Source organism: Oncorhynchus nerka, linkage group LG9b (assembly GCF_034236695.1).
Source record: "Oncorhynchus nerka isolate Pitt River linkage group LG9b, Oner_Uvic_2.0, whole genome shotgun sequence".
Taxonomy (NCBI): Eukaryota; Metazoa; Chordata; class Actinopteri; order Salmoniformes; family Salmonidae; genus Oncorhynchus; species Oncorhynchus nerka.
In genome coordinates, this window is record NC_088424.1 from 41,995,725 (window position 1) to 42,018,224 (window position 22,500).

The window sequence follows — 22,500 nt, forward strand, 5'->3', positions numbered from 1 at the left end:
AGGAGAGCCTCCCCCTGGTGTTGGAGTCTTTATGAAAGGAGAGCCTCCCCCTGGTGTTGGAGTCTTTATGAGAGGAGAGCCTTCCCTGGTGTTGGAGTCTTTATGAGAGGAGAGCCTCCCCTGGTGTTGGAGTCTTTATGAGAGGAGAGCCTCCCCTGGTGTTGGAGTCTTTATGAGAGGAGAGCCTCCCCCTGGTGTTGGAGTCTTTATGAGAGGAGAGCCTCCCCCTGGTGTTGGAGTCTTTATGAGAGGAGAGCCTCCCCCTGGTGTTGGAGTCTTTATGAGAGGAGAGCCTCCCCCTGGTGTTGGAGTCTTTATGAGAGGAGAGCCTCCCCGTGGTGTTGGAGTCTTTATGAGAGGAGAGCCTCCCCTGATGTTGGAGTCTTTATGAGAGGAGAGCCTCCCCTGGTGTTGGAGTCTTTATGAGAGGAGAGCCTCCCCGTGGTGTTGGAGTCTTTATGAGAGGAGAGCCTCCCCGTGGTGTTGGAGTCTTTATGAGAGGAGAGCCTCCCCCTGGTGTTGGAGTCTTTATGAGAGGAGAGCCTTCCCTGGTGTTGGAGTCTTTATGAGAGGAGAGCCTCCCCCTGGTGTTGGAGTCTTTATGAGAGGAGAGCCTCCCCCTGGTGTTGGAGTCTTTATGAGAGGAGAGCCTCCCCCTGGTGTTGGAGTCTTTATGAGAGGAGAGCCTCCCCCTGGTGTTGGAGTCTTTATGAGAGGAGAGCCTCCCCCTGGTGTTGGAGTCTTTATGAGAGGAGAGCCTCCCCCTGGTGTTGGAGTTTTTATGAGAGGAGAGCCTCCCCCTGGTGTTGGAGTCTTTATGAGAGGAGCGCCTCCCCCTGGTGTTGGAGTCTTTATGAGAGGAGAGCCTCCCCCTGGTGTTGGAGTTTTTATGAGAGGAGAGCCTCCCCCTGGTGTTGGAGTCTTTATGAGAGGAGAGCCTCCCCCTGGTGTTGGAGTTTTTATGAGAGGAGAGCCTCCCCTTGGTGTTGGAGTCTTTATGAGAGGAGAGCCTCCCCCTGGTGTTGGAGTCTTTATGAGAGGAGAGCCTCCCCCTGGTGTTGGAGTCTTTATGAGAGGAGAGCCTCCCCCTGGTGTTGGAGTCTTTATGAGAGGAGAGCCTCCCCCTGGTGTTGGAGTCTTTATGAGAGGAGAGCCTCCCCCTGGTGTTGGAGTCTTTATGAAAGGAGAGCCTCCCCCTGGTGTTGGAGTCTTTATGAGCTCAACCCTGTGTGACAGTTAATGTGTGTGCTGCTGTGTCCCTGCTACACACCCACTGGGCTCTTCAGACAGTCTTATGGCTGAAGAAAGGGACCGAGGAGAGGCTGAGGAGAGGAGCATCATGGGTCAATGTGTTATTATGACACCCTCTCATGCAACGTTTGTATCCCAAATAGCACCCTATTACCTATGTAGGGCACTACTTTTGGCCAGGTCCTATAAGGACATTTGGGCCACAGAAATTGAGCAATGTGCTGTAAGAAGCTAACTGAGAGAAACGAGCGCATAGATCGCCACTCACTGCTGCTCCTTTGACAGGCTTACAGAGATTAAAGAGGCTCAGAGGGGAGGAAGAGGGGGAGAGAGAGAGGGATGGAGGGAGGGAGGGAGGGAGGGAGGGAGGGAGGGAGGGAGGGAGGGAGGGAGGGAGGGAGGGAAAGGGGAAGAGAGGCGGGAGAGAGGGAGAGAGAAGAGATAGAGGAAGAAAGAAGAGGGAGCGGCTGATTACGAGAGAGACAGGAGAGGGAGGGGCCGTATTAGGAGAGAGACAGGAGAGGGAGGGGCTGTATTAGGAGAGAGACAGGAGAGGGAGGGGCTGTATTAGGAGAGAGACAGGAGAGGGAGGGTCATATTAGGAGAGAGACAGGAGAGGGAGCGGCCGATTACGAGAGAGAGGGAGAGGGAGGGGCGTATTAGGAGAGAGACAGGAGAGGGAGGGGCTGTATTAGGAGAGAAGACAGGAGAGGGAGGGGCTGTATTAGGAGAGAAGACAGGAGAGGGAGGGGCTGATTACGAGAGAGACAGGAGAGGGAGGGGCCGTATTAGGAGAGAGACAGGAGAGGGAGGGGCTGTATTAGGAGAGAGACAGGAGAGGGAGGGTCATATTAGGAGAGAGACAGGAGAGGGAGCGGCCGATTACGAGAGAGAGGGGAGAGGGAGGGGCGTATTAGGAGAGAGACAGGAGAGGGAGGGGCTGTATTAGGAGAGAAGACAGGAGAGGGAGGGTCGTATTAGGAGAGAGACAGGAGAGGAGCGGCCGATTACGAGAGAGAGGGAGAGGGGAGGGGCGTATTAGGAGAGAGACAGGAGAGGGAGGGGCTGTATTAGGAGAGAGACAGGAGAGGGAGGGGCTGTATTAGGAGAGAGACAGGAGAGGGAGGGGCCATATTAGGAGAGAGACAGGAGAGGGAGGGTCGTATTAGGAGAGAGACAGGAGAGGGAGGGGCTGTATTAGGAGAGAGACAGGAGAGGGAGGGTCGTATTAGGAGAGAGACAGGAGAGGGAGGGGCTGTATTAGGAGAGAGATAGGAGAGGGAGGGGCTGTATTAGGAGAGAAGACAGGAGAGGGAGGGGCTGTATTAGGAGAGAAGACAGGAGAGGGAGGGGCTGTATTAGGAGAGAAGACAGGAGAGGGAGGGGCTGTGTTAGGAGAGAAGACAGGAGAGGGAGGGGCTGTATTAGGAGAGAAGACAGGAGAGGGAGGGGCTGTATTAGGAGAGAAGACAGGAGAGGGAGGGGTTGTATTAGGAGAGAGACAGGAGAGGGAGGGGCTGTATTAGGAGAGAGACAGGAGAGGGAGGGTCGTATTAGGAGAGAGACAGGAGAGGGAGGGGCTGTATTAGGAGAGAGACAGGAGAGGGAGGGGCTGTATTAGGAGAGAGACAGGAGAGGGAGGGGCTGTATTAGGAGAGAGACAGGAGAGGGAGGGGCTGTATTAGGAGAGAGACAGGAGAGGGAGGGGCTGTATTAGGAGAGAGACAGGAGAGGGAGGGGCTGTATTAGGAGAGAAGACAGGAGAGGGAGGGGCTGTATTAGGAGAGATACAGGAGAGGGAGGGGCTGTATTAGGAGAGAAGACAGGAGAGGGAGGGGCTGTATTAGGAGAGAGACAGGAGAGGGAGGGTCGTATTAGGAGAGAGACAGGAGAGGGAGCGGCCGATTACGAGAGGGAGGGGCTGTATTAGGAGAGAGACAGGAGAGGGAGGGGCTGTATTAGGAGAGAGACAGGAGAGGGAGGGAGGGGCTGTATTAGGAGAGAGACAGGAGAGGGAGGGGCTGTATTAGGAGAGAGACAGGAGAGGGAGGGGCTGTATTAGGATAGAAGACAGGAGAGGGAGGGGCTGTATTAGGAGAGAGACAGGAGAGGGAGGGGCCGTATTAGGAGAGAGACAGGAGAGGGGGGCTGTATTAGGAGAGAGACAGGAGAGGGAGGGGCTGTATTAGGAGAGAGACAGGAGAGGGAGGGGCCGTATTAGGAGAGAGACAGGAGAGGGGGCTGTATTAGGAGAGAGACAGGAGAGGGAGGGGCTGTATTAGGAGAGAGACAGGAGAGGGAGGGGCTGTATTAGGAGAGAGACAGGAGAGGGAGGGGCTGTATTAGGAGAGAGACAGGAGAGGGAGGGGCTGTATTAGGAGAGAGACAGGAGAGGGAGGGGCTGTATTAGGAGAGAGACAGGAGAGGGAGGGGCTGTATTAGGAGAGAGACAGGAGAGGGAGGGGCTGTATTAGGAGAGAGACAGGAGAGGGGGGCTGTATTAGGAGAGAGACAGGAGAGGGAGGGGCTGTATTAGGAGAGAGACAGGAGAGGGAGGGGCCGTATTAGGAGAGAGACAGGAGAGGGGGGGGGGCTGTAGTTCAGTTCAATCCACAGGGCTCTGGTCAGAATTAGTGAACTACATAGGCAACAGGGTGACATTTGGAACGCAGTGAGAGAGACAATACAGGCTATGAGGGAAGGGTCAGTGAGAGAGACAATACAGGCTATGAGGGAAGGGTCAGTGAGAGAGACAATACAGGCTATGAGGGAAAAGTAGGAAGGATAAAGCAAAAAATAAGGATGATGGTTTTGGGAGATTCAGGAACTGAATCTGAAGAGGGTTTAATTGAATGAATGGAAGGGGCTAAGAGCTGTGAAGAGGCTTTAAATATGAATGCTCTTGTTCTCTATGTAAGGGTAAGAGCTATTGATCAGCTGAATGGATTAATATGTCTGGATTCAATTGGATGTAGGTTGCATCCAGGGTTGCATCCCAAATGGATCTCTATTCCCTGTTTAGTGCACAACTTTTGACCAAAGTCCTATGGACTCTAGTCAAAAGTAGTGCACTCTATAGAGAATAGGGTGTCATTTGGAACACTGACATAATCAACATTTATGGTATCATTATGGTGCATCCCCAGATTTGAACTGTAGCCAGCCCCTAAGTGTGTGTGTGTGTGTGTTTGTGCGTGTGCGTGTGTGTGTGTGCATTTGTGTATGTGCGCACTGGTGCTTGGGTGCATGAATGAGAAAAAGAGAGAGACAGAGTAAAGGAGAAAGAGAAATATCATCCATGTCATATTACTGAAATATTACTCAATCAGTCAGTGGTATTTCTGTATCTTGAATGTAAACTAATGTGACAAGCAGCTTTTCAGACAGTGAGAGTATTATATCATACAGTAGTAGTATTATACCATACAGTAGTAGTATTATACCATACAGTAGTAGTATTATACCATACAGTAATAGTATTATACCATACAGTAGTAGTATTATACCATACAGTAGTAGTATTATATCATACAGTAGTAGTATTATACCATACAGTAGTAGTATTATACCATACAGTAGTAGTATTATATCATTCAGTAGTAGTATTATATCATACAGTAGTAGTATTATATCATACAGTAGTAGTATTATATCATTCAGTGATAGTATTATATCATATAGTGGTAATATTATATCATACAGTAGTAGTATTATACCATACAGTAGTAGTATTATACCATACAGTAGTAGTATTATACCATACAGTAGTAGTATTATACCATACAGTAGTAGTATTATATCATTCAGTAGTAGTATTATATCATACAGTAGTAGTATTATACCATACAGTAGTAGTATTATACCATACAGTAGTAGTATTATATCATTCAGTAGTAGTATTATATCATTCAGTGGTAGTATTATATCATAGTAGTATTATATCATACAGTAGTAGTATTATATCATACAGTAGTAGTATTATATCATTCAGTGATAGTATTATATCATATAGTGGTAATATTATATCATACAGTAGTAGTATATCATAGTAGTGTTATATCATTCAGTGATAGAATTATGTCATACAGTGATAGTATTATATCATATAGTGGTAGTATTATATCATATAGTGGTAGTATTATATCATAGTAGTATTATATCATATAGTGGTAGTATTATATCATAGTAGTATTATATCATATAGTGGTAGTATTATATCATATAGTGGTAGTATTATATCATAGTAGTATTATATCATACAGTGATAATATTATATCATATAGTGGTAGTATTATATCATAGTAGTATTATATCATACAGTGATAGTATTATATAATCATTTTTTACAATGACAGTTAAAAGGAGGACCCATGGTAACAATTTGTGTGTATGTGTGTCTCTGTGTATGTGTGTCTCTGTGTATGTGTGTGTCTCTGTATATGTGTGTGTCTCTGTGTATGTGTCTCTGTGTATGTGTGTCTCTGTGTATGTGTGTCTCTGTGTATGTGTCTCTGTGTATGTGTGTGTCTCTGTGTATATGTGTGTCTCTGTGTATGTGTGTGTCTCTGTGTATGTGTGTCTCTGTGTATGTGTGTCTCTGTGTATGTGTGTGTCTCTGTATATGTGTGTGTCTCTGTGTATGTGTGTGTCTCTGTGTATGTGTCTCTGTGTATGTGTGTGTCTCTGTATATGTGTGTGTCTCTGTGTATGTGTGTGTCTCTGTGTATGTGTCTCTGTGTATGTGTGTGTCTCTGTATATGTGTGTGTCTCTGTGTATGTGTGTGTCTCTGTGTATGTGTGTCTCCGTGTATGTGTGTCTCTGTGTATGTGTGTGTCTCTGTGTATATGTGTGTCTCTGTGTATGTGTCTCTGTGTATGTGTATGTGTGTGTCTCTGTGTATGTGTGTGTCTCTGTATATGTGTGTGTCTCTGTGTATGTGTGTGTCTCTGTGTATGTGTGTGTCTCCGTGTATGTGTGTGTCTCTGCGTATGTGTGTCTCTGTGTATGTGTGTGTCTCTGTGTATGTGTGTGTCTCTGTGTATGTGTGTGTCTCTGTGTATGTGTGTCTCTGTGTATGTGTGTGTCTCTGTGTATGTGTGTGTCTCTGTGTATATGTGTGTCTCTGTGTATGTGTGTCTCCGTGTATGTGTGTCTCTGTGTATGTGTGTGTCTCTGTGTATATGTGTGTCTCTGTGTATGTGTGTGTCTCTGTGTATGTGTCTCTGTGTATGTGTGTGTCTCTGTGTATGTGTGTGTCTCTGTGTATGTGTGTCTCTGTGTATGTGTCTCTGTGTATGTGTCTCTGTGTATGTGTGTGTCTCTGTGTATGTGTGTGTCTCTGTGTATGTGTATGTGTGTGTCTCTGTGTATGTGTGTGTCTCTGTGTATGTGTGTCTCTGTGTATGTGTGTTTCTGTGTATGTGTGTCTCTGTGTATGTGTCTCTGTGTATGTGTCTCTGTGTATGTGTGTGTCTCTGTGTATGTGTGTGTCTCTGTGTATGTGTATGTGTGTGTCTCTGTGTATTTGTGTGTCTCTGTGTATGTGTGTCTCTGTGTATGTGTGTCTCTGTGTATGTGTGTGTCTCTGTGTATGTGTGTGTCTCTGTGTATGTGTGTGTCTCTGTGTATGTGTGTCTCTGTATATGTGTATGTGTGTGTCTCTGTGTATGTGTGTGTCTCTGTGTATGTGTGTGTCTCTGTGTATGTGTGTGTCTCTGTGTATGTGTGTGTCTCTGTGTATGTGTGTGTCTCTGTGTATGTGTGTGTCTCTGTGTATGTGTGTGTCTCTGTGTATATGTGTGTCTCTGTGTATGTGTGTGTCTCTGTGTATGTGTGTGTCTCTGTGTATGTGTGTGTCTCTGTGTATGTGTGTCTCTGTGTATGTGTGTCTCTGTGTATGTGTGTGTCTCTGTGTATGTGTGTCTCTGTGTATGTGTCTGTCTCTGTGTATGTGTGTCTCTGTGTATGTGTCTGTTTCTGTGTATGTGTGTGTCTCTGTGTATGTGTGTCTTTGTGTATGTGTGTCTCTGTGTATGTGTGTCTCTGTGTATGTGTGTGTCTCTGTGTATGTGTGTGTCTCTGTGTATGTGTCTGTCTCTGTGTATGTGTGTGTCTCTGTTTATGTGTGTCTCTGTGTATGTGTGTGTCTCTGTGTATGTGTGTCTCTGTGTATGTGTCTCTGTGTATGTCTGTCTCTGTGTATGTGTGTCTCTGTGTATGTGTGTCTCTGTGTATGTGTATGTGTGTGTCTCTGCGTATGTGTGTGTCTCTGTGTATGTGTGTCTCTGTGTATGTGTGTGTCTCTGTGTATGTGTGTGTCTCTGTGTATGCACGTCCAGGTCGTCCTGACGTGGTGGAGACTAATCCAGACGAGGCCACCTACACAGTGATCAGTGAGCTGACTCTGACTGTGGGTCGTAGCGACGACAACACCCTGATCGGATGTGCTGTTGACCACCCTTCTCTGTCTCCGGGTGAGAAGTGGACCGAACAGCCCATCAGAGTCCTGTGTAAGTGCTGCCCCCACTGGCCAAGCCCTGCCACTGCAACCTCGTGTATATCATCACCATACTGTACAATAGCCCAGGCTATGGCCCTTTCACTGATACCTTGCGTCCTTTCATCACATCCTCTCATCGCCTCCTTTTGAAAATGACAGAGGAAAGCGAGGTGAGGAAATGTGGAACCAGGATCCAAGGAGATGTGCTTCTAAGAAATGTGACTCTCCTTATGCAGTTATGCTTCTGCCTCTCGGTACTGCTGTTACGGCTGGTCATGTGTATACTGCCACCTGCAGGGGACTCGTATGTTTACCACTCTGTCAGTGCTACAGCTGGGTCAATCAATCACGTTCATTATAGAAATAACTTTTTACATCTGCAGTCAATACGCAGCCTAAATCCCCAGAGAGCAAGCAATGCAGATGCAGAAGCACGGTTAGGCTATTATGTTAGTTTGCTCATACCTGTGTGTAGCAGTGTGTGTGTGTGTATCTTCTCCAGTGTATGTAATGTTGGGTCTTTTCTCCAGTCACCCCAGATGTCACTATCCAGCCTCAGAATGATCTGCCCAGAGAAGGAGAGAAGTTCATTATACAATGCATAGGCAATGGAAACCCGAAGTAAGAAAACACACACACACACACACACACACACACACACACACACACACACACACACACACACACACACACACACACACTCATGAACAACACTACTAGATCTGCTCTTCTCTCTCCCTCTGTCTCCCCTGTCTCCTCCTCTGTCTCCCGTCTCTCCCCCTCTGTCTCCCCCTTCTCACCCTCTGTCTCCCCCTTCTCACCCCCTGCCTCCCTCCTCTCTGTCTCTCCCTTTTCACCCTCTGTCTCCCCTGTCTCACCCCCTGTCTCCCCCTTCTCCCCCTCTGTCTCCTGTCTCTCCCCCTCTGTCTCCCCTGTCTCTCCCCCTCTGTCTCCCCTGTCTCACCCCCTGTCTCCCCCTTCTCCCCTCTGTCTTCCCCTTCTCACCCTCTGTCTCCCGTCTCTCCCCCTCTGTCTCCTCTCCTCTCATCCTCCTGTCTCCCCCTCTCCCACTCTGTCTCCCCCTTCTCACCCTCTGTCTCCCCCTTCTCACCTTCGGTCTCACCCTTCTCACCCTCGGTCTCACCCTTCTCACCCTCCGTCTCCCCCTTCTCACCTTCTCACCCTCTCCCACTCTGTCTCCCCCTCTCCCACTCTGTCTCCCGCTCTCCCACTCTGTCTCCCCTCTCCCACTCTGTCTCCCCCTTCTCACCCTCTGTCTCCCATCTCTCCCACTCTGTCTCCCCCTCTCCCACTCTGTCTCCCCCTCTCCCACTCTGTCTCCCGCTCTCCCACTCTGTCTCCCCTCCCACTCTGTCTCCCTCTCCCACTCTGTCTCCCCTCTCCCACTCTGTCTCCCCCTTCTCACCCTCTGTCTCCCCCTTCTCACCCTCTTTCTCCCTCCTCTCCCACTCTGTCTCCCATCTCTCCCCCTCTGTCTCCCCCTTCTCACCCTCTGTTTCACTGACTATCTCTCTCACCCCATCACTGACTATATCTATCACCATGTCACTGACTATCTCTCTCACCATGTTACTGACTATCTCTCTCACCATGTTACTGACTATCTCTCTTACCATGTCACTGACTATATCTATCACCATGTCACTGACTATCTCTCTCACCATGTTACTGACTATCTCTCTCACCATGTCACTGACTATATCTATCACCATGTTACTGACTATATCTATCACCATGTCACTGACTATCTCTCTCACCATGTCACTGAATATCTCTCTCACCATGTCACTGTCTATCTCTCTCACCATGTCACTCACTCCAATCTAACTCAGACTCTTGTCTGTCAAGGCTAAACTTTCCCTTGTTCTTCTTGTCCTCTCCAATAATTATACTAATTCATAACTATAATAATAATAATAATCTCCTCTGTCTTGCTTTGCACCTTTTCCTTCTCCTCCCTCCTCATCCTCTTCTCCTCCCTCCTCATCCTCTTCTCCTCCCTCCTCATCCTTTTCTCCCTCCCTCCTCATCCTCTTCTCCTCCCTCCTCATCCTTTTCTCCCTCCCTCCTCATCTTCTTCTCCTCCTTCCTCATCCTCTTCTCCTCCCTCCTCATCCTCTTCTCCTCCCTTCTCATCCTCTTCTCCTCCCTCCTCATCCTCTTCTCCTCCCTCCTCATCTTCTTCTCCTCCTTCCTCATCATTTTTTCCCTCCCTCCTCATCCTCTTCTCCTCCCTCCTCATCCTTTTCCCCCTCCCTCCTCAGAGAGAGAGAGAGAGAGAGAGAGAGAGAGAGAGAGAGAGAGAGAGAGAGAGAGAGAGAGAGAGAGAGAGAGAGAGAGAGAGAGCGCGCGAGAGAGTATGCACAGCTCCTTAGGCTGAATGACTAGTGACCCGTCAGATACAGGCTGGGTCTCAGCTGTCAGTCAAACACTGCCACCATGGCAATGTCTCTGCTGTTCAGAATCTGACCCACTGTCTCTCTTTCACAATGATAAGTTTCACATTTAACTGCATATTACAATTAGGCTTCAGGGCTTGTTTCTGGTGTGCACCGTCATGTCTCAGCAAGTTCTGAGAATGTCTTGACGAGATGAGGAAGAGCTGTTTCAAGAGGCTCTAATCAAATAGAATGGAATGTGTACTGGAGGACTTTCTCAATCCATACCTTTCCACTACATTCTATTCCATTCCATAACATTCCATACCATTCCACTACATTCTATTCCATTCCATAACATTCCATACCTTTCCACTACATTCTATTCCATAACATTCCATACCATTCCACTACATTCTATTCCATTCCATAACATTCCATACCATTCCACTACACTCTATTCCATTCCATAACATTCCATACCATTCCACTACATTCTATTCCATTCCATAACATTCCATTCTATTCCACAACATACCATTCCACTACATTCTATTCCATTCCATAACATTCCATTCTATTCCATTCCATAACATTCCATTCTATTCCACAACATACCATTTCACTACATTCTATTCCATTCCATAACATTCCATTCTATTCCACAACATCCCATTCCATTACATAACATTCCATTACATTCTATTCCATAACAATCAATTTAATTCCCACCGCATAGGCCTCACTCCCCCCTATCTGAGATATCTACTACAGCCCTCATCCTCCACATACAACCCCCATTTAATCAGTCACATTCTGTTAAAGGTTCCCAAAACACACATCCCTGGGTCGCTCCTCTTTTCAGTTCACTGCAGCTAGCGAATGGAACGAGCTGCAACAAACACTCTAACGGGACCGATTTATCTCCATCTCTTCATCTCTCCACACCATTTGTGAATTGATCGCCCCCCATCTAGCTTCAGAGTTTGTTCTGTTAGGTGACCTAAACTGGGATATGCTTAACACCCCGGCAGTCCTACAATCTAAGCTAGATGCCCTCAATCTCACACAAATCATCAAGGAACCCACCAGATACAACCCTAACTCTGTAAACAAGGGCACCCTCATAGACGTCATCCTGACCAACTGGCCCTCCAAATACACCTCCGCTGTCTTCAACCAGGATCTCAGCAATCACTGCCTCATTGCCTGTATTCGCTACGGAGCCGCAGTCAAACGACCACCCCTCATCACTGTCAAACGCTCCCTAAAACACTTCTGTGAGCAGGCCTTCCTAATCGACCTGGCCCGGGTATCCTGGAAGGACATTGACCTCATCCCGTCAGTTGAGGATGCCTGGTCATTCTTTAAAAGCAACTTCCTCTCCGTTTTAGATAAGCATGCTCCGTTCAAAAAATGCAGAACCAAGAACAGATACAGCCCTTGGTTCACTCCAGACCTGACTGCCCTCGACCAGCACAAAAACATCCTGTGGCGGACTGCAATAGCATCGAATAGTCCCCGCGATATGCAACTGTTAAGGGAAGTCAGGAACCAATACACACAGTCAGTCAGGAAAGCTAAGGCCAGCTTCTTCAGGCAGAAGTTTGCATCCTGTAGCTCCAACTCCAAAAAGTTCTGGGACACTGTGAAGTCCATGGAGAACAAGAGCACCTCCTCCCAGCTGCCCACTGCACTGAGGCTAGGTAACACGGTCACCACCGATAAATCCATGATTATCGAAAACTTCAATAAGCATTTCTCAACGGCTGGCCATGCCTTCCGCCTGGCTTCTCCAACCTCGGCCAACAGCTCCGCCCCCCCCGCAGCTCCTCGCCCAAGCCTCTCCAGGTTCTCCTTTACCCAAATCCAGATAGCAGATGTTCTGAAAGAGCTCCAAAACCTGGACCCGTACAAATCAGCTGGGCTTGACAATCTGGACCCTCTATTTCTGAAACTATCCGCCGCCATTGTCGCAACCCCTATTACCAGCCTGTTCAACCTCTCTTTCATATCGTCTGAGATCCCCAAGGATTGAAAGCTGCCGCAGTCATCCCCTCTTGAAAGGGGAGACACCCTGGACCCAAACTGCTACAGACCTATATCCATCCTGCCCTGCCTATCTAAGGTCTTCGAAAGCCAAGTCAACAAACAGGTCACTGACCATCTCGAATCCCACCGTACCTTCTCCGCTGTGCAATCTGGTTTCCGAGCCGGTCACGGGTGCACCTCAGCCACACTCAAGGTACTAAACGATATCATAACCGCCATCGATAAAAGACAGTACTGTGCAGCCGTCTTCATCGACCTTGCCAAGGCCTTCGACTCTGTCAATCACCATATTCTTATCGGCAGACTCAGTAGCCTCGGTTTTTCGGATGACTGCCTTGCCTGGTTCACCAATTACTTTGCAGACAGAGTTCAGTGTGTCAAATCGGAGGGCATGCTGTCCGGTCCTCTGGCAGTCTCTATAGGGGTGCCACAGGGTTCAATTCTCGGGCAGACTCTTTTCTCTGTATATATCAATGATGTTGCTCTTGCTGCGGGTGATTCCCTGATCCACCTCTACGCAGACGACACCATTCTATATACTTTCGGCCCGTCATTGGACACTGTGCTATCTAACCTCCAAACGAGCTTCAATGCCATACAACACTCCTTCCGTGGCCTCCAACTGCTCTTAAACGCTAGTAAAACCAAATGCATGCTTTTCAACCGATCGCTGCCTGCACCCGCATGCCCGACTAGCATCACCACCCTGGATGGTTCCGACCTTGAATATGTGGACATCTGTAAGTACCTAGGTGTCTGGCTAGACTGCAAACTCTCCTTCCAGACTCATATCAAACATCTCCAATCGAAAATCAAATCAAGAGTCGGCTTTCTATTCCGCAACAAAGCCTCCTTCACTCACGCCGCCAAGCTTACCCTAGTAAAACTGACTATCCTACCGATCCTCGACTTCGGCGATGTCATCTACAAAATGGCTTCCAACACTCTACTCAGCAAACTGGATGCAGTCTATCACAGTGCCATCCGCTTTGTCACTAAAGCACCTTATACCACCCACCACTGCGACTTGTATGCTCTAGTCGGCTGGCCCTCGCTACATATTCGTCGCCAGACTCACTGGCTCCAGGTCATCTACAAGTCCATGCTAGGTAAAGCTCCGCCTTATCTCAGTTCACTGGTCACGATGGCAACACCCATCCGTAGCACGCGCTCCAGCAGGTGTATCTCATTGATCATCCCTAAAGCCAACACCTCATTCGGCCGCCTTTCGTTCCAGTACTCTGCTGCCTGTGACTGGAACGAATTGCAAAAATCGCTGAAGTTGGAGACTTTTATCTCCCTCACCAACTTCAAACATCAGCTATCTGAGCAGCTAACCGATCGCTGCAGCTGTACATAGTCTATTGGTAAATAGCCCATCCATTTTCACCTACCTCATCCCCATACTGTTTTTATTGATTTACTTTTCTGCTCTTTTGCACACCAATATCTCTACCTGTACATGACCATCTGATCATTTATCACTCCAGTGTTAATCTGCAAAATTGTAATTATTCGCCTACCTCATGCCTTTTGCACACATTGTATATAGACTCTCCCCTTTTTTTTCTTTCTACTGTGTTATTGACTTGTTAATTGTTTACTCCATGTGTAACTCTGTGTTGTCTGTTCACACTGCTATGCTTTATCTTGGCCAGGTCGCAGTTGCAAATGAGAACTTGTTCTCAACTAGCCTACCTGGTTAAATAAAGGTCAAATAAAAAATAAAAAAGACTCAATCATGAACACTCTTACTGACAGTTGTGGCTGCTTCGTGTGATGTTTTGTTGTCTCTACCTTCTTGGACTTTCTACTGTTGTCTGTGCCCAATAATGTTTGTACCATGTCCTATTTTTATTTATTTAATTTTAATTGTACTGTAAATTCAAATTTGTTCTTACCTGACTTCATAGTTAAATAAAGGTTAAATAATCAAATGTAAAAAGATTATATTCCATTACAAAACATTTAATTCTATTCCATAACATTCCATCCCACTACATTCTATTCCATAACATTCCATTCCACTACATTCTATTCCATAACATTCCATCCCACTACATTCTATTCCATAACATTCCATCCCACTACATTCTATTCCATTCCACAACATTCCGGTCCATTCCGTTCCTATCTATTTGATGAGCAGACCCTGGAGTGCTGGCAATTGTATACCACTTCCGTATTAGTAGTCAGTTATACACCTCAGTCCATTCTGTAACACAGTTATGCACCTCAGTCCATTCTGTAACACAGTTATGCACCTCAGTCCATTCTGTAACACAGTTATGCACCTCAGTCCATTCTGTAACACAGTTATGCACCTCAGTCCATTCTGTAACACAGTTATGCCCAGATGATAGAATTACATGCTGGAGCCATAGGACTTTATTGCACGGTTCAATCCATCCATATACGAGCATGAACCATTCCCTCTATGTAATGTACAAGGACAGACATGCAAACATGTACACTGCCGTTCAAAAGTTTAGGGTCACTTAGAAATGTCCTTGTTTTTTGTTTGTTTTTTTTGTCCGTTAAAATAACATCAAATTGATCAGAAATACAGTGTAGACATTGTTAATGTTGTAAATTACTATTGTAGCTGGAAACTGCAGATTTTTTATGGAATATCTACATAGGCGTACAGAGTCCCATTATCAGCAATCATCACTCCTGTGTTCCAATGGCACACTGTGTTAGTAATCCAAGTTTATCATTTAAAAGGCTGATTGATCATTAGAAAACCCTTTTGCAATTATGTTAGCACAGCTGAAAACTGTTGTCCTGATTAAAGAAGCAATAAAACTGGCCTTTAGACTAGTTGAGTATCTGGAGCATCAGTGTTTGAGAGTTCGATTACAGGCTCAAAATGGCCAGAAACAAAGAACTTTCTTCTGAAACTCATCAGTCTATTCTTGTTCTGAGAAATGAAGGCTATTCCATGTGAGAAAATGCGAAGAAACGGAAGATCTCGTACAGCGCTGTGTACTACTCCATTCACAGAACAGCTCAAACTGGCCCTAACCAGAATAGAAAGAGGAGTGGGAGGCCCCGGTGCACAACTGAGCAAGAGGACAAGTACATTAGAGTGTCTAGTTTGAGAAACAAACGCTTCACAAGTCCTCAACTGGCAGCTTCATTAAATAGTACCTGCAAAACACCAGTCTCAACATCAACAGTGAAGAGGCGACTCCTGGATGCTGGCCTTCTAGTAGGCAGAGTTGCAAAGAAAAAGCCATGTCTCAGACTGGCCAATAAAAAGAAAAGATTAAGATGGGCAAAAGAAAACAGACACTGGACAGAGGAAGATTGGAAAAAAGTGTTATGGACAGACGAATCTAAGTTTGAGGTGTTCGGATACCAAAGAAGAACATTCGTGAGATGCAGAAAAAAATGAAAAGATGCTGGAGGAGTGAACCATCTGTCAAGCATGGTGGAGGCAATGTGATGGTCTGGGGGTGCTTTGGTGGTGGTAAAGTGGGGGATTTGTACAGGGTAAAAGGGATCTTGAAGAAGGAAGGCTATCACTCCATTTTGCAGCTCCATGCCATACCTTGTGGACGGTGCCTAATTGGAGCCAATTTCCTCCTACAACAGGACAATGACCCAAAGCACAGCTCAAAACTATGCAATAACTATTTAGGGAAGAAGCAGTCAGCTGGTATTCTGTCTATAATGGAGTGGCCAGCAGTCACCAGATCTCAACCCTATTGAGCTGTTGTGGGAGCAGCTTGACCGTACGGTACGTAAGAAGTGCCCATCAAGCCAATCCAACTTGTGGGAGGTGCTTCAGGAAGCATGGGGTGAAATCTCTTCAGATTACCTCAACAAATTGACAACTAGATGCCAAAGGTCTGCAAGGCTGTAATTGCTGCAAATGGAGAATTCTTTGACGAAAGGAAAGTTTGAAGGACACAAAAATGATTTCATTAAAAATCATGATTTATAACCTTGTCAATGTCTTGACTATATTTCCAATTCATTTTGCAACTAATTTCATGTATTTCTACGGGACCCCAAATTTTTGAACGGCAGTGTACATACAGTACATAAATAGAGTAAATACATACAGTAAATATAGTAAATACAGCAAATACATACAGTAAATACATGAAATAGAGTAAATATATGAAATACAGTAAATACATACACTACATACAGTAAATGCATACACTACCTACAGTAAATACAGTAAATACATACACTACATACACACAGTAAAGACATACACTACATGCACACAGTAAATACATACAATAAATACATATAATAAATACATACAGTAAATACAGTAAATACATACAGTAAATACAGTAAATACATACAGTAAATACAGTAAATACATACAGTAAATACAGTAAATACATACAGTAAATACAGTAAATACATACAGTAAATACAGTAAATACATACAGTAAATACATATAGTAAATACAGTAAATACATACAGTAAATACAATAAATACATACAGTAAATACAGTAAATACATATAGTAAATACAGTAAATACATACAGTAAATACAGTAAATACATACAGTAAATACAGTAAATACATTCACTACATGCAGTAAATACATACAGTAAATGCACTACATATAGTAAATACATACAGTAAATGCACTACATATAGTAAATAGATACAGTAAATGCACTACATACAGTAAATACATAAAGTAAATACACTACATACAGTAAATACATACACAAAATACATACAGTAGATACATACAGTAAATACATACACTACATACATACAGTAGATACATACAGTAAAAACATACAGTAAATACAGTACATACATACAGTAAATACAGTAAATAAGGTAAATACATACAGTAGATACATACAATAAATACATACAGTAAATACACTACATACAGTAAATACATACAGTAAATACAGTAAATACATATAGTAAATACAGTAAATACATACAGTAAATACAGTAAATACATACAGTAAATACAGTAAATACATACAGTAAATACAATAAATACATACAGTAAATACAGTAAATACATATAGTAAATACAGTAAATACATACAGTAAATACAGTAAATACATACAGTAAATACAGTAAATACATTCACTACATGCAGTAAATACATACAGTAAATGCACTACATATAGTAAATACATACAGTAAATGCACTACATATAGTAAATAGATACAGTAAATGCACTACATACAGTAAATACATAAAGTAAATACACTACATACAGTAAATACATACACAAAATACATACAGTAGATACATACAGTAAATACATACACTACATACATACAGTAGATACATACAGTAAAAACATACAGTAAATACAGTACATACATACAGTAAATACAGTAAATAAGGTAAATACATACAGTAGATACATACAATAAATACATACAGTAAATACACTACATACAGTAAATACATACTGTAATGACAGAAAGATGAACTCACATAATATTCATATGTCCCTAACATGTATGAATCACATGAACAAATCTAGTTCTGCAGCTATATGCTTTATATTACAATAACATTCCTGTACAGTTCTACTTCTTCTAGTTCTACAGCTATATGCTTTATATTACAATAACATTCCTGTACAGTTCTACTTCTTCTAGTTCTGCAGCACTGTATGTTACACACATTCTATTTTAAAATCAAATATATTTTCTCTTCACGTTCTTGTTCTTTTTCTATTTTTGTGTGTCTGTGTGTGTGTCTGTCTCTCAGGCCCACCTCGTACGTGTGGCAGAAGAAGGATGGAGAGCTCCCTCTGATGGCCAAGGTGGACGGTAGTTTTCTGCTCTTTGAGATGCTCAACAAATCAGACAACGGGGTGTACCTCTGTCAGGCTGACAACGGAATTGGGAAGATGCAGGGAGAGTACACGCTGCTGGTGCAAGGTACTGGCCAGAGAGAGTGAAAGAGCGCGAGAGAGAGAGCGCGAGAGAGAGCGCGAGAGAGAGCGAGAGAGAGAGAGAGAGAGAGAGGTGGTTGACAGCAGCTTGTCCAGGGCAGGATGTATATGTTTCTTCTGTCTGCTTCATCATTGTTTATTTCTGTTGTTGTGTATTTTTTTACTACAACTTTTACTTTCTTTTCTGATTTTCTTCACGTTTCTTTTCTGTTTATTTCTCTTTATCACCAACACCATCCACCTCATGCTACACTCCTTTGCTTTTTGGCTACACATCCTGTATGCCGCTGTGCCGCTGTCTGGCCTTTCTTCCTGTCTACTCCTCTGCTCTTACTACCTCTCCATATTCCTTCACGTCTTCTCCTTTATCCAAGACCTGACAGATGATTCAAACAACCTCTTCCCTACATCTTTCTATCTACCCTCCTCTTCTCCAACCTCTGACTCCCCCTCTTCCTCTCTCTCTCCTGATTCTTTCCCCACTCTTATGTCAACAACGTCTGGGTCTGGCTCGTCTGCCTCCGGGTCCCTACCTGCCACTATTTTCTCCTTCTCTGTCCCTTACCCATCTGATCTCACCTTTCCCCCTTCTTCTTCCTCTTCTTCATCCCTCTCTACCTCTTCTCTCTCTCCCTCTCCTCCTCCTGTCAATGTTCTATCCACCTCTCTTTCCAACTCTCTCTTCCCTGACCTTTCCATGTCTCCCGAACGCCATCCCCCCTCCTCTGACTCCTTCTCCCCCTCTTCTTCCTCCTCTTTTTCCTCTCCTCCTGCCAGCGTTACTCCTCCCTCTGTCGCTCCTCCCTCCTCCGACTCCCTCACTCCCTCCTCAGTTACCATACGGCTGAATGGAGTTTACAGTTTCACAGGTAAATTATCTGTTTACGCACATACACAGTTGTACCCACACGAACAAACACATTCAGACCCTAATTATATAATACATACCATTCAACAGAAGCTTTTAACCAAAGCAACTTACATTTTACGCGTGGGTAGCTCCGGGAATTGAACCAACAATTCTGGCATCACAAGCGCCATGCTCTACGGGTACAGGTAGAGAGTCAATGTGCAGGGGCACCGGTTAGTTGAGGTAATATGTACATGAAGGTAGAGTTATTAAAGTGACTATGTATAGATGATAACACAGAGAGTAGCAGCAGTGTAATAGAGCGGGGGGTAATGCAAATAGTCTGGGTAGCCATTTGATTAGATGTTCAGGAGTCTTATGGCTTGAGGGTAGAAGCTGTTTAGAAGCCTCTTGGACCTAGACTTGGCACTCCAGTACCGCTTGCCATGCAGTAGCAGAGAGAACAGTCTATGATTAGTGTCGCTGGAGTCTTTGACCATTTTTACGGCCTTCCTCTGACACCGCTTGGTATAGAGGTCCTGGATGGCAGGAAGCTTGGCCACAGTGATGTACTGGGCCATGCGCACTACCCTCTGTAGTGCCTTGCGGTCGGAGGCCGAGCAGTTTCCATACCAGGCAGTGATGCAACTGGTCAGGATGCTCTTGATGGTGCAACTGTAGAACCTTTTGAGGATCTGAGGACCCATGCAAATCTTTTCAGTCTCCTGAGGGGGAATAGGTTTTGTCGTTCCCTCTTCACGACTGTCTTGGTGTGTTTGGACCATTCTAGTTTGTTGGTGATGTGGACACCCAGGAACTTGAAGCTGTCAACCTGCTCCACTGCAGCCCCATCGATGAGAACGGGGCTTGCTCGGTCCTCCTTTTCCTGTAATCCACAATCATCTCCTTTGCCTTGATCACGTTGAGGGAGAGGTTATTGTCCTGCCACCACATGGCCAGGTCTCTGACCTCCTCCCTATAGGCTGTCTCGTCGTAATCGGTGATCAGGCCTGTTGTGTCGTTGGAAAACTTAATGATGGTGTGGGAATTGTGCCTGGCCGTGCAGTCATGAGTGAACAGGTTGTACAAGAGGGGGCTGAGCATGCACCCCTGAGGGGCCCCTGTGTTTAGGATCAGCGTGGCGGATCCTACCCTTACCACCTGGGGCGTGTTGTTACCTACCCTTACCACCTGGGGGGTGTCCCATCAGGAAGTCCAGGATCCAGGTGGAGAGGGAGGTGTTTAGTCACAGGGTCCTTAGCTTATTGATGAGCTTTGAGGGCACTATGGTGTTGAACGCTGAGCTGTAGTCAATGAATAGCATTCTCACATAGGTGTTCCTTTTGTCCAGGTGGGAAAGGGCCGTGTGGAGTGCAATAGAGATTGCATCATCTGTGGATCTGTTGGGACGGTATGCAAATTGGAGTGGGGCTAGGGTTTCTGGGATGATGGTGTTGATGTGAGCCAATACCAGCCCTTCAAAGCACTTCATGGCTACAGACGTGAGTGCTACGGGTCGGTAGTCATTTAGGCAGGTCACCTTAGTGTTCTTGGGCAGGGACTATGGTGATCTATTTTAAACATGTTGGTATTACAGACTCGGACAGGGAGAGTTTGAAAATGTCAGTGAAGACACTTGCCAGTTGGTTAGCACATGCTCGCAGTACACGCCCTGCCAATCCGTCTGGCCCTGCGGTCTTGTGAATCTTGACCTGTTTAAAGGTCTTACTCACAACGGCTGCGGAGAGCGTGATCACACAGTCGTCCGGAACAGCTGGTGCTCTCATGCATGCTTCAGTGTTATTTGCCTCGAAGAGAGCATAGAAGTAATTTAGCTCGTCTGGTAGGCTCGTGTCACTGGGCAGCTCTCGGCTGTGCTACCCTTTATAGTCTGTAATGGTTTGCGAGCCCTGCCACATCCGATAAGCGTCAGAGCCAGTGTATGATTCGATCTTAGTCCTGTATTGATACTTTGCCTGTTTGATGGTTCGTCGGAGGGCATAGCGGGATTTCTTATAAGCTTCCGGGTTAGAGTCCCACTCCTTGAAAGCGGCAGCTCTACCCTTTAGCTCAGTGCGGATGTTGCCTGTAATCCATGGATTCTGATTGGGGTATGTACGTACGGTCACTGTGGGAATGACGTCATGGCTATGAAAAATACAGATGAAATCTGTCAAGGTAGATAGTGTGGTCTACAGCTTATCATGAGATACTTTACCTCAAGCGAGCAATAACTTGAGACTTCCTTAGATATCGTGCACCAGCTGTTATTTACAAAAATACATAGTCCGCCGCCCCTTGTCTTACCAGACGCCGCTGTTCTATCCAGCCGGTACATCATATAACCAGCTGTATGTTGATAGTGTCCCAGCCTGCCGGTACATCATATAACCAGCTGTATGTTGATAGTGTCCCAGCCTGCCGGTACATCATATAACCAGCTGTATGTTGATAGTGTCCCAGCCTGCCAGTACATAATATAACCAGCTGTATGTTGATAGTGTCCCAGCCTGCCAGTACATCATATAACCAGCTGTATGTTGATAGTGTCCCAGCCTGCCGGTACATCATATAACCAGCTGTATGTTGATAGTGTCCCAGCCTGCCAGTACATCATATAACCAGCTGTATGTTGATAGTGACCCAGCCTGCCAGTACATCATATAACCAGCTGTATGTTGATAGTGTCCCAGCCTGCCAGTATATCATATAACCAGCTGTATGTTGCTAGTGTCCCATCCTGCCAGTACATCATATAACCAGCTGTATGTTGATAGTGTCCCAGCCTGCCAGTATATCATATAACCAGCTGTATGTTGATAGTGTCCCAGCCTGCCAGTACATCATATAACCAGCTGTATGTTGATAGTGTCCCAGCCTGCCAGTACATCATATAACCAGCTGTATGTTGATAGTGTCCCAGCCTGCCGGTACATCATATAACCAGCTGTATGTTGATAGTGTCCCAGCCTGCCGGTACATCATATAACCAGCTGTATGTTGATAGTGTCCCAGCCTGCCAGTACATAATATAACCAGCTGTATGTTGATAGTGTCCCAGCCTGCCAGTATATCATATAACCAGCTGTATGTTGATAGTGTCCCAGCCTGCCGGTACATAATATAACCAGCTGTATGTTGATAGTGTCCCAGCCTGCCAGTACATCATATAACCAGCTGTATGTTGATAGTGTCCCAGCCTGCCAGTACATCATATAACCAGCTGTATGTTGATAGTGTCCCAGCCTGCCGGTACATCATATAACCAGCTGTATGTTGAAAGTGTCGTCGTTCAGCCACGACTCTGTGAAGCACAAGATATTCCAGTTTGTGATGTCCTGTTGGTAGTTTGATATTCCGCGTAGATCATCTATTTTATTGTCCAAAGTTTGCTAGCAGAATGGAAGGAATTCGGCGTTTATTCGATCGCCTACGAATTCTCAGAGGGCAGCCCGCCCTCCGGTCCCTTTTTCTCCTCTTCCTCATCACGGGGATCTGGGCCTGCTCCCGGGAAAGCAGTATATTGTTCG

General features: G+C 45.5%; 1 protein-coding gene across 3 annotated transcripts in view; it reads left to right on the plus strand.

The window, feature by feature from the left end:
- The window catches only part of LOC115122578 (cell adhesion molecule 3-like), a 134,761-nt gene that overhangs the window by 106,768 nt on the left and 5,493 nt on the right, over window positions 1-22,500 (plus strand). For 2 of the 3 annotated variants that reach the window (XM_065013720.1, XM_065013721.1), the window contains exons 6-8: window positions 7,591-7,761; window positions 8,282-8,372; window positions 17,934-18,106. In XM_065013720.1, the coding sequence (XP_064869792.1) occupies window positions 7,591-7,761; window positions 8,282-8,372; window positions 17,934-18,106 (435 nt within the window). Of the gene's footprint in view, window positions 1-7,590; window positions 7,762-8,281; window positions 8,373-17,933; window positions 18,107-18,494; window positions 18,990-22,500 lie in introns of all 3 variants that reach the window. The other variant, XM_065013719.1, reaches the window with a different exon arrangement.